Below are 14,600 nucleotides of genomic sequence, written 5' to 3'. Positions count from 1 at the left end.
GAGTGTACCGTTATTCCGGCTCCGCAGGCCTAAGTGTGTGCATCCACACACAGCGAGCTGGCTGTAGTCAAGATTCACAACGGTCGTTTCAAGGAGACGACGTAAGAGAGAACTCACGCATTTGACTGCCATCTGCACAGATGTCAACTGTCCCTACGATATGCGTTTTACAAAGCCGAATACAGCTTGATGTGGTTACGTCTCTGAATCTCACTGCTTTTTTTGAGTGGCGTACGGAAGCGTCTTCATGCGAGGAACTACGCAGGAAAATTGTGAGTCGTTGAGATGTGGTGCTGCAGGTCCTCTTACTACAGCTCGGCAGAATCCTCAGTTCGTGCCTAATGAAACCGCACTCCGAGCATAGATGAACCTGCGCTTCCTGAGCAGCTTCGTCCGCATGTGGTGATTTCTCCACACATGCCGCAGCCGTTTCGTGCCGCGTATACTACATGCCCTTGCGTAGAGACGCGTACACCCGCCTGGGAAAATGACGGCGAGGCTCTTGCTTAACTTTGCGGTCTACGATTTCCGTGTAGTGTATAACAACCCTTAGGGACACGAAGAACCAGGGCGGTGCTGCACGTTGGTGTATTGTGAGGTAGACATTTCCACTGGAGCTGTGACGGGATCATTCGCTCGGCACACGCCAATATAACGGCCCTCCCCGGTCGTAACATCTCTGCTGCTCCTTTCTCAGTGGCGCTGCCGTTGCTTGTGCCCTGCAAGTCAATAACAATCCACTAGTCCGGGATAGAGGGGACTTTTCTGCGGCATTCACGGTGTGTTTTGTCTTCTACCGTTGTCGGGGGAGAAAAGTAAGACAAACAATTTTAAGAATGTACTGATTCTGGGCCTTTATAAGGGTCTGAACCTTCGTGGGAGAGGGATCGGGGAGTCATGATGATGCGGACTTGGAGGCAACCTTCTTCTCGTGGTTGCGGGCGCTATTGAATGTTCGCCACGCCGAGACACACAAATATTGATCGACTTCAACAAACAGAGTCAAAGACGGACAAAAAACTTCCCCCTCGACCTTCCTACTCAGTGTTGGTGGTGGAACAACTCCGCCTGTGTCTTCGAGCGGTACCGGCACCATTCGACGGTCCGGTGGTTCGTTATCCTAACACTGGATGACGTCATTCCGCGTTCAAGGTAGAGGCGTGGTAAGGCGGCGGCCAGTCAAACCTCACCTGCAGCTGCCGCAAGGCGTAGCAGGAACCAGAGACAGACCACTAGGACCGTACTGTCAACCCTTGAAGACAGTGTGTGCTAGCCTCGAGTGTTTTTGCTTCGAGAGGCGCGGTGGAGGACCCAGCGAACCACTTCATGTCGCTTTGTTTGTAACTGTGGTAGTATGTATGTGCACACGTGGTGGAGGTTGCTGTGAGGCAAAAGTAGCCTTAATTGAACCTTTCAGTTGTGAGAACCTTCCGTCAAAAAGTTAGACTGTATGTCATCTTGTTCTCAATGTGGGCCTTCGGGCAGCGATTGGAAGAGAGAGAAACGCATCCTGAAGTAGGGAAGGAGTGGTCGACTAGCTGTATCGATTGTTCCGTTTAGTAAATGAGCGTTTTCCGAACTGCTTCCGTCATTCTTTCCGAAACGTCGAAAGACGTGCACAACGGAATCGATGTTGACATAAGGAGCAATGAGTCCGGATCTCGTGTTTGCGAAGGGACTAGACAGCTTGAAAAGCTTAACGGGGAGGGAAGCCCTTTCACCTTGGATTTCTTACTCTCGCTACCTTCGAGAGAGTGAACGCCCAGTTCGAACGTGTGGCGATTCTAACAGTGATAGCTTTGCATGTTGCTCTCCGGGTCTGAAGGCGTTGTGTGCGTAGGAAATTTGGGGCGACAGTGGAAGCAGAATTGGGAGAACATGGTAGGAACAGAACGCGGTGATTTTCACCCTTGTCGGGATGCTTGTGCTGATTCAACGGCCCAAAACCGAAGGCGAACTCGGCTTCTTAGCCTCCTATGTTTGCCTCATTCCGTCTCGGCGGCTGATCTCACCGCGACCTTCGCCAGTCTTGTGGTGTTGTGTTTTTCCCCGTTTTACCCATGCGAAATGAAGGTGCATACTGCCCTTGTAAAAGTTGCCGTCCTTGCCGGTGCTGCGGCCCACCAAAATAAGCGGTGCCCTCGTTACTTTCGCAAGGTGAATTGTTGTGTCACATGGATCAAGGGATGACTTGCCGGTCTTTGTGTTGAGCAAGACAGCGTATCCTCTGTTCTGTACACGGTTCAGAAAAGGGGGAAACCAGGACGTTTGAGTAGCGCCTTATATGATTTAGACTAGGTGGGAGAAGTAGGAGGGCGCTGTGAGTGATGAGAATTGGTTACGGGTATTCGATAAACACACCATATCTGGCGCACTGACAGCGTCGTAACTTGGCGAGAAGCCACTACCCACTTATTGTATGGCGAGCACTTAAATCCTTGACGGTATTACTAATCCCTTCTTGGATTCAGAACAGGGAATTACTGCTGTCGTATTGTTTCCATGTGTGGTTCTCCAGCCATCATGAGGTCACTACATTGCCGTCGATAGAAATGCGGTGACTCCCGTCATCCTTCCCTGCCACTGTTTATACTGTTTTCTTTCATTCCCTTTTCTGTCCTGTCGCCCTCCTTGCCGCTTCTGTTGTTGCTCGTGTTGATAGTACTGGGTGGTGACTATGTCAAAGGACCCCAAGTTCACGGTAACAGACATCTCAGAAGAGGATAAGTGAAACGACACCCTCCTCAGTTTCCTTCAACTAAACATTCATCCCACTGAGATCAGGGAGGCTGTGGTCGGTTCAGTTTCAGATGCTCTTACGCTTGAATCGTGACTCGAAATCGAGATTCCCAAACGGGAAGGTGTGTTTTTGCTTGTGGTTACTGGCCGGCGTTCTCGTCAGATCATCACCTGAGGAGAAGCCGGTATCCAACGTTGTGAGCCGGCGGAGTTGCTTTGTTGCACGCTCGAGAGTGGCCGTATGACTAAGGAAGGATAATAAATGTTTTGTTGCCGTGGCGGAAGAATAACTGCAATGTGTTTTCTTTTATATTTCATGTGCGGCAGCGCTTGTCGACACCATTTTATCGACTTGTCTGTGGAGAACCTTTCTTATATAATTCTTGTACGGTCAAGGTCACCAGTACTCGTAAGTGTATTCATCGTCGCAGGGGTGTTCACGTAGATTTCGTACGTTTCCCCTCCGTGAGGCATACCACAGACTGTTGGATCTTCCGGTGTCCTTTATTACCCGTGTACAGAGTGCCTTCTACGTTCTCTTCCTGCGTCAGCATCTACGGCTCCCCCCCTATGGGGACTTTTTATAGGGCCTGAAACTCTGGATGTTTTCCAGGCTACCTGCTTGAGCAGGTGCTGACGTCTGCTCACCTGGAGCCGTGCTGGAGATCCGTGTCTCAATGGCAAAGGCGCTTCTGTGTCCTGCGGGCTTTTCGTGCAGAGACCCCTAAGCTGTAGGATTGAGTACCTCCCAATGGAGCTTATCTTAAATAGACGGCTAATGACTTGCAAGCTAGTTCTATGGTTGTGCCACTTCAGCCCCTGCTGTTAGGTGCTTTTCGGGGAAGAATCCCGTTGAAGCTTTCTCAGCATAACTAAGTGCCGGAACCTTCTACACACCCTATCTCTTTCGAGCATAGCATACCGTGTCTTCTGTCTTTCGCAGTCTTGCTAAGGCTTCCTCCCTTCCGAATGTTTCAGGATTGCCTGCTGTGACAGAAGCTCCTCCATGCTCCCTCGGTAGGACGCCTCCAGTAGATTACGTTCAGTCAGTCCGTTGTGGTGTTTCCGGTGTCACGTCTCTAGCTATCCACTGAGGATAGTGGTAGAGGTCTTTTGGGGGGGGCAGCCTTGGCCCCCTTCTTTCACTTTTCCTGTGTCTCTGAAGTTTGCTCATACAGTTACACGAAGAAACCCACTGAATGCCGGCAGTTTGCGGTCATGCGAGCGTCTCTAGGCTTTCTCGTGTTCCTGTCGGGCAAACTTACGGAGAGTCTCCATCAGCGGCGCTAGATGCAAAGTTAAATTTGCGACTATGTGTTACTTTGTGTGACAAATGCTCTGGAGGCATCCTTGATGTGTAGGCTAAAGGTCTGCTTTTCTGTACAGCCGCTCAGGACAAGGGTTGCTTGTTTTCGCCCTTTATTCTGAATAGAGAGAAGAAAGACAATCAGTGGTGACTCATTCACACTCTTCGTGCATATCACGTGTCTCCAAATGAAACCTGCTGTCAAGTTCACGGCGTCAGTCGTTCCGTGCTGTTCTCCAGTGTCCTCCAGTGGAAAGCTGACGACACGAAGCGTGCTCTTCAGGCGTCTTCGTGGAATTGTATTGGAGGTGGTGTAAACGGAGATTTTCTTTTCTCACTACTAGAAACATTCATCGAGTGGAAGAACAGGATCCAGCACAGTTTCAGGGGACAATGAACGAGGTGGACGTGTACAAGTTGTCCTCTTTTTTGCCATCGTAGAAAAACGGAGTGGTACGAATGCGTTGTGTTGCCCTGTGTTCTCGGTAGTGCAAAAGTCTCCCTCATCACTGAGTCTCTGTGACTAGTGGTGATTGCTGAAATCCCACGCGTGCGTCTTGTCGACCTCGGGTGTCTCCCTTGATGACGCATGATGCGTGTCTCTCATTAAGATAAATTTACCGTGTACGAAGCTTTAGTTCAGTTGCTCCATCTTACGTGGTAACGTCAAGACACTCGATTGATTTCGAAGACACAAGAACTTCAGCGCCTGATAAACTGTATAACGTCTTCAGTTACCAATGAGTTAATGTCTGCTTCATCTGTATCAAGCGAACAAGAGACGGGGCAGATGTTCACCAATAAATTGGCAAAGCTGCTGCTACGTGTTTGTACCGTACACGACGGAGACACGCATGATGAGACAAAAATGGCGAGCAATGCAGGTCTGCCGTCGAATTCAGAGGAGGATAGCTGCAAGACAGTGGACTATGCTTTCACCTCTCGCTCTGCGTTCCCTGGAAGTGAAGGAACGACATTCGTAAGTTCTGTTTGTCGCTCATCATCTTCGGGGCCGTCCTCCCTGCTTCAGTTTCCGCCATCTTCGCCATTTAATATTTGTCATAGGGTCTGCGACAGAAAACGAGAAAGCAAGCAAACCCGCGCGGTGCTCTTCCTGCCTCAACCTGGTATTTCTTCATGTACTTTGGAGACAGCGGAAGACGGAGAACGTGACGATTTGCTGAGGGACAGGGACAAGTGGCGGATGCCTGATGAAGGACGAGCGGAGGAAAAAGATGAAGGATCCGTCGAGAGACAAAAACATACGGCTGAAGAGAGGAAAACTACTCTCGGTAGGCAAGAGAGGGAGGTCGATATAAAAGAGAGAGATTCATCTATCCAGGAAAGTAGCTTGGTAATCTTTGAAGGCTCAACGGGTCATCCTGCTCCACGGTCATCGACTGAGAGCGTTGGAAGGCCAACAAGGTCGGAACATGATGCATGCTCTGCTCAAACTTCTTTCAGATCCGACTTGGCCTCCCGTTTGCGTAAGCAAGGAGTCTTCCATCACACATCTGCTCAGCTATGCCGCAGGCAGGGCGCCAGCGGAGACTTCAGGTGTAGAAAGAGGGGGGAAGGGGCAGCGAAGAGGAAGAAAATGGCAAGCAGGGGAAACGGCGATGGCGGGGATAGCGATAGTAATCCCACACTGTCTTCTCAGCGGTTATGCAAAGATTTCACAAGCATCGTCGTCGCTGGTCGGGGAGGCTGTGGAAGAGTCCTCAAGGCCACACACGTTCTCGACGGACAAACCTATGCAATAAAAGAGATCAAGGTAAAGCAAACTCACAGAGAGCAACAAGGGAGAAGTGAAATTCTCGGGGTAGGACAACCCAGGAAGCTGGTCGGATCGTAGGAACCATGATAACAGTAACGGGTCGGGACAGGCCCGCGTTTTTGAGCTGTGCAAAGACTGCTGGATAAGTGATGGTTGAAAGAAAACAAGGTATAGCTGGAGAAGGCTAAGCAGCACTGTTGTGACGGACAGAAGTCGTGCCATCAGGCATCTCTATATAGAGTGCGGATACGCTCATCCACACAAAACTAGATAAGGGGTCGCTTTGTAGTCCACATTCGGGCTTCATGCAATACCATTGTTCTTGCCTGTTTTCTCATGTTGACGTTTCCAGTTTGCGGCGAATCGCGAGCATCTGGATGCCCACATGGCCGTTTTTCTTCGAGAGGTGTTGTGCCTACGGCGGTTGGACGCGCATCCGAATATTGTACGCTATTTCAATAGCTGGGTGGAAGTTTCTCCTCCGCCTCTTACGCCGGAGAACGCCATCGACCACACGTCGCCTCTTGCATCTCAGGATCAGGTGCCAGTGGGGGCGAAGACGACTTGTGTCCGCTCACCGCTAAGACCGTCGATGCGTGGTCACCTCGCTGGACATAAGATAAAGGTCTTCAAGGATGACACCTTGAGGTGGAACGAAGCCGAAGGAGGAGATGCAGGAGAAGGTAGTGATGAAAAAATGTCTCAAACCCCCCAGATCCGTTATAGCAGCTGTGGCCTTGACCCCGAGTGTGAACAGGTTTGCGACAGAAACCCAGACCATGGTGGAAGGAATCAGAACCGGGTACAGGCTTTCAGCGGCAGCCAACTAATCACGGCTTGCAACGGTGCTTTGGCGGAGGAAGATAAAGAGGTAACAGACAAGAGTAAAATGCCCGGTCCCTGTCCATCCCGTGACCGACCACCCTGTGTTTCGTTTCCTACGGGGCGCCCCAAGATGTCCACGCGCAGTACAATCCAGATCGGTCACAACAAACACATGACGCTTCCACCAACAACACTGACCGTGACAGGGGCGCGCCTGCGATCATGTTCAAACTGCCCTCGAGGAGCAAATGCCCCTTTCGAAAACACTCAACGGGCCTGTTTGAGGAAGGAGGGTCTTCCATGTAAGGTCACGGAATTCTTTCCCGTGCAACATGGCTGTTCCGACCTGTGTGCTGAGTCTCCAGAGGAAGTGGACCGGAGAGTCCGACGGACTACTACGAAAGAATCAGGCAAAAAGGGTGAGGGAAAGAACGCGGACAGCCACAGTGCGGGTGCAGGTTGGGCAGCAATGCGGGGCGAGACAAGAAATGGCACTTGCCGAAGGAACCATGTGTCGGAATCTCTGAACGCAGAATTGGAAACGATAAGTAAAGATTTTCTTCGTCTCCACAATACAGTTTCACGCAGATTGGTAGTTAGCAATACGCACGACGGGAATGATGATGTCTTGCCTCCTTCGTGCAACGACCAATCGTATGCACTCGGGCAAGAGACTGGCGCCTCTGCCACCGATTGTGAGAGATGGAGTGATGGTGGTACTCAGGAACAAGAGGCGGATTCGAGAGAAGCCCCAAGAGATAAAGAAAACTGGGGTTATGATGTAGCAAAGCAATGGACGGAGGACGTGGGGAAGCAGGAGACAGAGGAAGAAAGTGTGCATCGGAACGGGCAGGGGACCTCGATTGCCTTTCAGAATGTCGGTCACGCCTTCGCGTGCATAAACTCAAATCGGAATGATGAAGTCAAGGGGTTGGAGATAGCGCTAGAAGCGAGAGAAGAACGAGAAGACGCACACAGACCTTGGACACGACACACTGGAGACATGCAGTCCCCACCGGATGGTGAGACGAGCCCTAAAGCGCGAGAAAAGGGAGGCACATATAATGCCCCCTCATGGTACAGAGACCCAGGAAAGAGCGGTGGTGAAGCACTGCGAGATAAAGATGATAAATACAGTTATACGACGGGTAAACACCCTCCAGAATCATCCTCAACCGTATGGAGCGATGGCCACACTGTCACAGGCGCGGACTGGACCTCTGTTCGGACGGAGTCTCGGCCAGCAGTTAGGGAGAGCATCAGAAACATGGGAAAAAAAGACGGTACGAAAATTCTCGTTTGTGACGATTTCTGGCCCTGTTACGAGTTCTACAGTGACGATAATGGGGAGGATGGTCTACAAATTGTCTTCGCGGAAGTAGATCCAGGTGGCGTTGTGTCGTGTACACGGAAAGATGGAGTACAAGAGAATGAGGAAAATGCGGCGGGGCTGAAGTGTACTGTGGATGTAACATCCCGATCTAGCGGTGTTCCTCCCGTTAGTGAAAACACACTGGTGGTATCAACGCAGCATAGCCCAACCGGAAAAAGTGACATCCGATCGCGAGAGACTGAAAGGAGAGGCAGTGGGATGGTGGAGATGGGCGAAAGGCTGATGAATCAAATGGCGAACGAGGTAATTCTACAAGAAAAAGTCTGTCCGTTTCTTCAGCCCTCCAGCCGCATGCCTTGGGACATCTCCCTCTTTGCTGTAGGTGGCGTAGCGGCAAGCGACAAGGGAGAAGGAACACCTGAAAGTTACAGGAATCACCATGCCACAATGAGCATGGCCGATATGAAAGAGCGGTCCTACAAACCTCGAACAAGGCGACATAGCTGTGGTTACCCCCGTTATCCCAAGGAACGACTCTGTGCCCGTCGTGGCAGAAGTCAGAGTTTCACCGCCTCATCTGATCGACTACCCGATGAAGCTGTCGTGGAATCGAAGGAGGAAGCACAGCACACCCCGGTACAGGGGACAGCTGCAAAAGCGGTAGATGTTCGGGAACGTAGGAACCTGGAAGAGACAGCAAGCGCTGGGTTGAAGCAGTCTGCTATAGGGACACACGCAGTTCTGACAGAATGCCATCGGTCAACGATTCACGATGATGGAAATGGTGTTTCCATACGAAACCAAGACGTTTCGCTCCCATCACCAAGATTATCGTACCACAGAAAACGACACCCCTCCCCACAGCCCCTCACCGGAGGCGTTAATTCTTCGGAGACCCTCCGATATAAACGGTTACCTCAGAGTGAGAGGCAAGGCAACGGCCGGCAGGAAACGACGGTAGTCAATCTGCGGCGCTGTCGAGAAGCCATCAAAGGAGTCCAATCGAAAGAGATGCGAGGGCGCGTGAGGGCCAAGGCCAACACCTCGCAAAACATTCCTGACCTTTCTCTCAGCCGGCGGCACTTCCTCGGTCTTTCTTATCCGTGTGAGCGCAATCAATGCAAAGTTGCCGTGTCGCTGTATATCCAGATGGAGTACTGCGGGATGAGTCTCGACGAGTATATTGCACAGACGCCAGAAGTTGATCCGGAAAGAAACGAGGAAATTGTGGCGATGATTATCTCAGGACTTTATCAGTGCCACAGTGCAGGGGTCATGCATCGCGACCTGAAGCCATCGAATATTTTCATCGACAAGGAGACCGGAGTTGTCAAAATTGGCGACTTCGGCCTTGCCTTTAGTGAAGACATGAAACAAGTTCCCAGCTCAGACCGTAACAGGGGATTGTTCGAAAAGGACATTTCCTCAAAGAACTGCTCCTCGATTGTGACCCCAAATTCAGCAACTCCCGATAGCAAGAGAGTTTATGGAGAACAGGATGAAGATTGTCAGGGTGCTTCCTCTGATGTGCTTTATGGTGGCAGCAGGGGAGTGAAAGAAGTACTCAAAGGGGGAGAAGAGAGTGCGCAGATGAGAATTAGTAGAGCGAACACAGCTGGACACCAAAACCTGGGAAAAGAGGAACAACAACACTATCACCGTAGAAGCACGCACAACCTCCACCCGCTTCCAATTACTCCATTTCTCTCAGCAACGCCCTTAGCGGGCGGAACTCGGCCACACTCCAGTGTTCAAGATGGCACTCTGTACAAGACTCAGGTTCTTCAGAGCTCTCCCGGAGAAACGCCGTGCGTCTCATGTCCTGAGTATCCGAAACGGGGCCCTCACAGTGAGATGTCAAGCGCAGGGAGAAGCTCACTCCTTGCAGAGAGAACAACTCTGATTTCCGGCGTCGGCGAGCAAGAGCGGAAGTCTGTTGACAGAGAGAAAATTTCTCTCAGTCCAGAAAATTTTCCCGGTCTGTGTCCTTCGGAGCTTCCCACAGGTGCAGTGGAACATGTAGAGCCCTCTTCTTTGGTCATGCAGAAGCCCAGGAACGACCCCACAAAACTGAAGAAAGAAGCATTAAGCAGCGTATCACCCGTGGTCGGAGAGGTACCCAGTCTCGCCAACGTACAGAGGTCACATGCTGCTTGCCTGACTCCTCGAACAACGTGGGAAGGCCTTCCCAATTGTCAAAGTCCCGTCTTCTCCGCTCTCCGACGCGATCTCGAAAAAAGTGAGACTACGATATTGCCGCGTGAAAGCTTCCTCAGCAACGTGGCTTCTACTCCACATGAGTCACCGAATTCAGGGGCATGTCTTGGCCCAGACGCCTTTGAGCATCCACCGAATGGCTGCGATACCGTCAAGGTACAAACAGTGGTTGCTGTTCATGGGGCAATGAAAATGCATGAGGATTGGGTTCAAAGCAACAGTGACTGCTTCAGCGATGGGAAGAGAGCGAACTCATTAACGGCGACGCCGTCAATAGGGTCCCCCACTTGTCGTCATGTGTGCTGCGGTGGCTGCTCAGGACACCACGACACCACCAGGCTAAGTATGGCGCCCAGCTGCATGAAGCACGTATCCTTACCAGCAAGTATTTCCGGGACGCCCAGGCTTGCAAGTACTCCAGCGCGAACCTGCAGCTGTGGATGGCAGACGGGTCACTTCAGTTGCTGTGCGTCTCCTGTTAAAACCGTTTGTCCGTCTCCTCTCCATTTGTCGCTTGACATTTCTGGCTGTGTTCACAGTCCGTGCAACTCACCGCACAGACGCAGTCAAATCCCCGTTCCGCGTTGTCGAAATCATTCTGGTCTCCACTGGCCAACTTCGGTAGTACCGCTGCATAGTCCATGTAGTTGCGTGGCAGGTAGCATGCATGAAAGCAACTTGTGGAGCCCGCGGATGGGTTTCGCAGCCTCGATGGAGGGTGGCGGATGCTGTGGGACCGCAGGAGGACCCTGCTGCAGTCGGCGATGTCGGGCACCCACTACTTGTAGAGACCCATATTGTCATCTCTGTGACAGTTTTGAGGAGGGTGACAAGGTAGAACTGCGACTTGATGCGGATCGACATTCGCCGAAAAGTGGCGGGGAGAAATCTTGCGTAAGCTCCCGTACTGATGGTTTCTCACCGGAGACGGGTCTGCCCAACTCCGCTCGTGTAAGTACCCCGGAAAGGGGCACTGGTCAAGGTACAACCCACCTTGTTCCCGAAACGAGTCAATCAGGCAGGCGTCGCCATGAATTCCGGCGTTCCCCCGAGCAACGCATTGGTACGATTGACGAATGTTACAATCAAGTGACAGTCCCACAGACAAACATGGTGACTTCGGGCATACCTGAAGGGACTATTGAGCGACTGCCATGCCTATCTGAAGAAATGAACGACGGTAACCAAGGCTGGGCTGCGAGGGGGGCGAACGCGAAGGATTCGTCGTCATGTTGCCCCTCTGTTCGTTGCCAAAATCCCGTTAAAGGAACAGAGAACACGACACAGTCTCGCGGGTGGCGTCTCTCGCGGTCACTATCTCAGGCATCGCCTGCATACCTCAACGAAGAAACCCGACAGAAAGCCCGTTGCGTATCTCCCGAATTCTTATGTGGCGGGCGGGACCGAGGCGGGAGAGGAGGAGCAACAGCAGTACACGAAAGTAAAACCATCGCAGATATGTGCTCCATTCCTTGCCATGAAAACACAGCCCGACATCGATGCCCCTCTCTTCCATGCACACCTCGAGACGGTCCTCCCACCGTGCCGGCACTGTTCGAGAAACGAACAGCAGGAGTGGGGACTAGAGCTTATGCGCCACCAGAGCAACTTCAAGGCGGGAGATATGACTTCTCAGTGGATATATGGGCTTTGGGTCTCATTGTTCTAGATTTGTTTACAAGGTGCAACACAGCTATGGAGCAGGCCATGAATTTCCGTAATGCTCGCGATGGACGCTTTCCTCCAAGTGTGACTTCGACGTATCCATGGGTTGTACCCTTCTGTCGATGGTGCCTGCAAAATGACCCGTCAAAGCGCCCTACAATTCGTCAGCTGTACCAGCACTATTGCTCTACAGGATCTGTGTTTGGCCCCAAAACAGCGACATCCAGATGTTCGGCTTCAGGACTCTTGTCTCACACGGAAGACAATAATGTCGTGTTTCCGCTCTGTCTCCCACTGCCTCACATTTGGACGGGCACATGTCTCCCACATCGTCTGCTGCCATCGGATGACTTCTTCCACTCTCCGCGCTCGGGTGTTCTTGTCAATGTTGACTCTCATGCGAGGAATGATGATTCTCTGGGAGGTACGGTGGGCTTGGGACAAACACAGTGGCAGAACTCTGTGGTCGCTCTGAGCCCACCAGCTTGTGGTTCGTACGAATTTTGTGACCAGGCTAGTTCTTCGTGTTTCGACGCGCACATCAGTGGACAAAGTCACCCCCCGCAGTCCTATGCCAGTAGTCCTCTGAGGATACCTTGTAACCACTCATGCTTTCCAGCAGATTTGAGCCCACTCTCCTTGAGCAGATCTCCCAGGGAGTCAGCCCACACCAGCACATGTGTTGCTGGCGAAAGATCCTGTGGAGACACTGCCCGAAGCCCTACGTGCGTCTGTGGACCAAGCGCACATGCGTCACCGGCGATTTCAACAAGGCTGGGCTGTTGTGCGTGCCCAATCACAGGCCCCTGTCGAGGTGAGGCGGTGGATGAACCAAATTTCTGTGTGGTTCGCGATTCAGAGGGTGAGGACAACACTCTCCTCTCAGGCTGCTCCTGTATGTCGATTTCTGCCGGAAGCAGCAGACGCCCGGAGAGCCCGTGGCAGGGTCAGCATATGAACACGCCATCAACCTGCCCATCAACAACATTCATAGGCTGTTCCGCTTGCCAGTGTCCGTTTTGTGCGTGCTGCGTTTGCCGAGGTTGCAGCGGGGCCGTATGTGAGGTGTTCCCCGCTGAGGGGTTGGCTAGTTCAGCTGCCAGCGGTGGACCAGTCTCTCCCACTGCACTGAAGCTCTCTTCAGAGGGAAGGATGTTCAAAGATACATCGAGCGAGGTATGGGGACAGCCCGGAGTAGCCTTAGCCAGATGCCGCAAGTTTCCGACTCCCTGGTCTTTTTCTCCAGCAGTGGTTCATGGAGATGAAAGCAAAACATCCCCACCACATAATTGGAGCCGTCCCGCCCAGGAACCCGACAGCTGTCATCTGTGGTACATGCTCCCGCCGCCACGGACCCTGCTTCCATGATCTTTGCATCGGCCTCCGGTCATTAGGACTTGATTCTCTCTTCGCGACAGTTTCGGAAACTCATTCAAGAGGCGTAGGCGGGGTGCACAGGACGGCGAAGTCTAAAAAGTGAAGAGGCTGTATTACCTGTATTGCCCATTCTCCCGCCAGTTGCAGAGAATTCTTGAAGAGGCCGGACACAAACCATCTACTACCATGGAATCCCGTTAAGCCAGACGGAAGCACGAATGCATATGCGTGCCTGTGATGATTCATCTCATGAAGTTGATCTGTCCACGTGGACAGTGGTGACAGAAGGAGCTTCGTATCTGCCTCATCTACTTTACCGAGTGAATCGTAAATAGGTTCACACAAGAATGCGTGTATGAATAGGCTTCTCACGTAGTCCGTTCAGTGCGGAAGGCTTTGGGGAGTTAGAAAGTGTAGCCGTTTCATAGGTGTCGAAACTTGTGAGGATGCCAACGGCTTTTTTTGGATAATCGATCCGTCTGTATTCGATGGCATTCACATGTTAGAAGCCAGTGTAAATAAATCGTCTGGCTGTGTTCGGGGAAAGACAGTGAGTTACATTGTTTTGTTCGTGTTCCAGTGACGTTCTTCATCACCTACAATCATTGAAAGGAAGCACAGCCGAAGACCGCAACGGAGTCAAATCGATTAAGCTACCGTGCAACCGTATGTGGATGAGTGAAGCCACCATGTCACTAGATCACTGGCCACCGACAATACAGTTCAAAGACTGGGGGGCATTATTTGTTTTTGTAGGAGATGTAGACGCTTTCATTTTGTGTTCCGGCCGAGAATATGTTCAATTGCTCACACGTTGAGATTCAAATATGCTTATGTACATACGCAAGCCGGATGAGCATGCATGACATGGGTATTAAATTCGGTGTACGATATATGTGCCTGTTGGGAAATAAACCATATACTGTTATCTGCAGTGACCCAATAAGGAACCAATAATGCGAGTGTTACTTCTCGGTTCCGTGTACGCTAGAAAGCAGGCACGACTATATTCATCGCTTCCTGCGTCACACACTTGACGCGACAGTTGTAAGAAAAACGCATCACGACGCCACACAACAAACAGGTTCGCTTTGCCCGAAATGTATGCAATTGAGAACTCTTCCTTAAGAATTATTATTGATGAGTGCCTGTCGTCTATTTCGAGGAAAGTTCACCGCCGGTGATAGTGCTTTGGTTGTGTTACGGCTGCGCCATGCTCCGGGAGCGACAGCTCTTCAAACAACAGGATACTTCTCACGTGTGGCAAGATCATGAAGCCTGACTTTCGTCTCCCTACCACGTGAATTACACGAATCAAATATTCAACAGTATCTCTAAATTCTCCTGTAGATGGTACTTCC

The 14,600-nt window shown here is 51.4% G+C and overlaps 1 protein-coding gene across 1 annotated transcript; it reads left to right on the top strand.

Annotated features, from left to right (window-relative positions):
* Positions 1 to 521: 521 nt before the first annotated feature.
* TGME49_311510 (eIF2 kinase IF2K-B) lies at positions 522 to 14,202 on the top strand. The gene is made up of 3 exons (XM_018782681.1): positions 522 to 5,819; positions 6,175 to 10,219; positions 10,517 to 14,202. Exons 1-3 carry the CDS (start codon positions 4,794 to 4,796, stop codon positions 13,228 to 13,230), a joined length of 7,785 nt encoding a protein of 2,594 aa, XP_018635512.1. The 5' UTR covers positions 522 to 4,793; the 3' UTR covers positions 13,231 to 14,202.
* Positions 14,203 to 14,600: the final 398 nt, after the last annotated feature.

This window comes from Toxoplasma gondii, chromosome XI, assembly GCF_000006565.2.
Source record: "Toxoplasma gondii ME49 chromosome XI, whole genome shotgun sequence".
NCBI lineage: Eukaryota > Apicomplexa > Conoidasida > Eucoccidiorida > Sarcocystidae > Toxoplasma > Toxoplasma gondii.
The sequence above is the reverse complement of the archived record's forward strand: the minus strand, read 5'-3'. Positions and strand labels throughout refer to the sequence as shown.

Coding starts and splice junctions, on each gene's coding strand:
- TGME49_311510 (XM_018782681.1), top strand. CDS start 4,794: ATGTCTGCTTCATCTGTATCAAGCGAACAAGAGACGGGGCAGATGTTC. Junction 5,820..6,174: donor ATGCAATAAAAGAGATCAAG/GTAAAGCAAACT, acceptor TGACGTTTCCAG/TTTGCGGCGAATCGCGAGCA. Junction 10,220..10,516: donor CCGACGCGATCTCGAAAAAA/GTGAGACTACGA, acceptor GTGGCTGCTCAG/GACACCACGACACCACCAGG.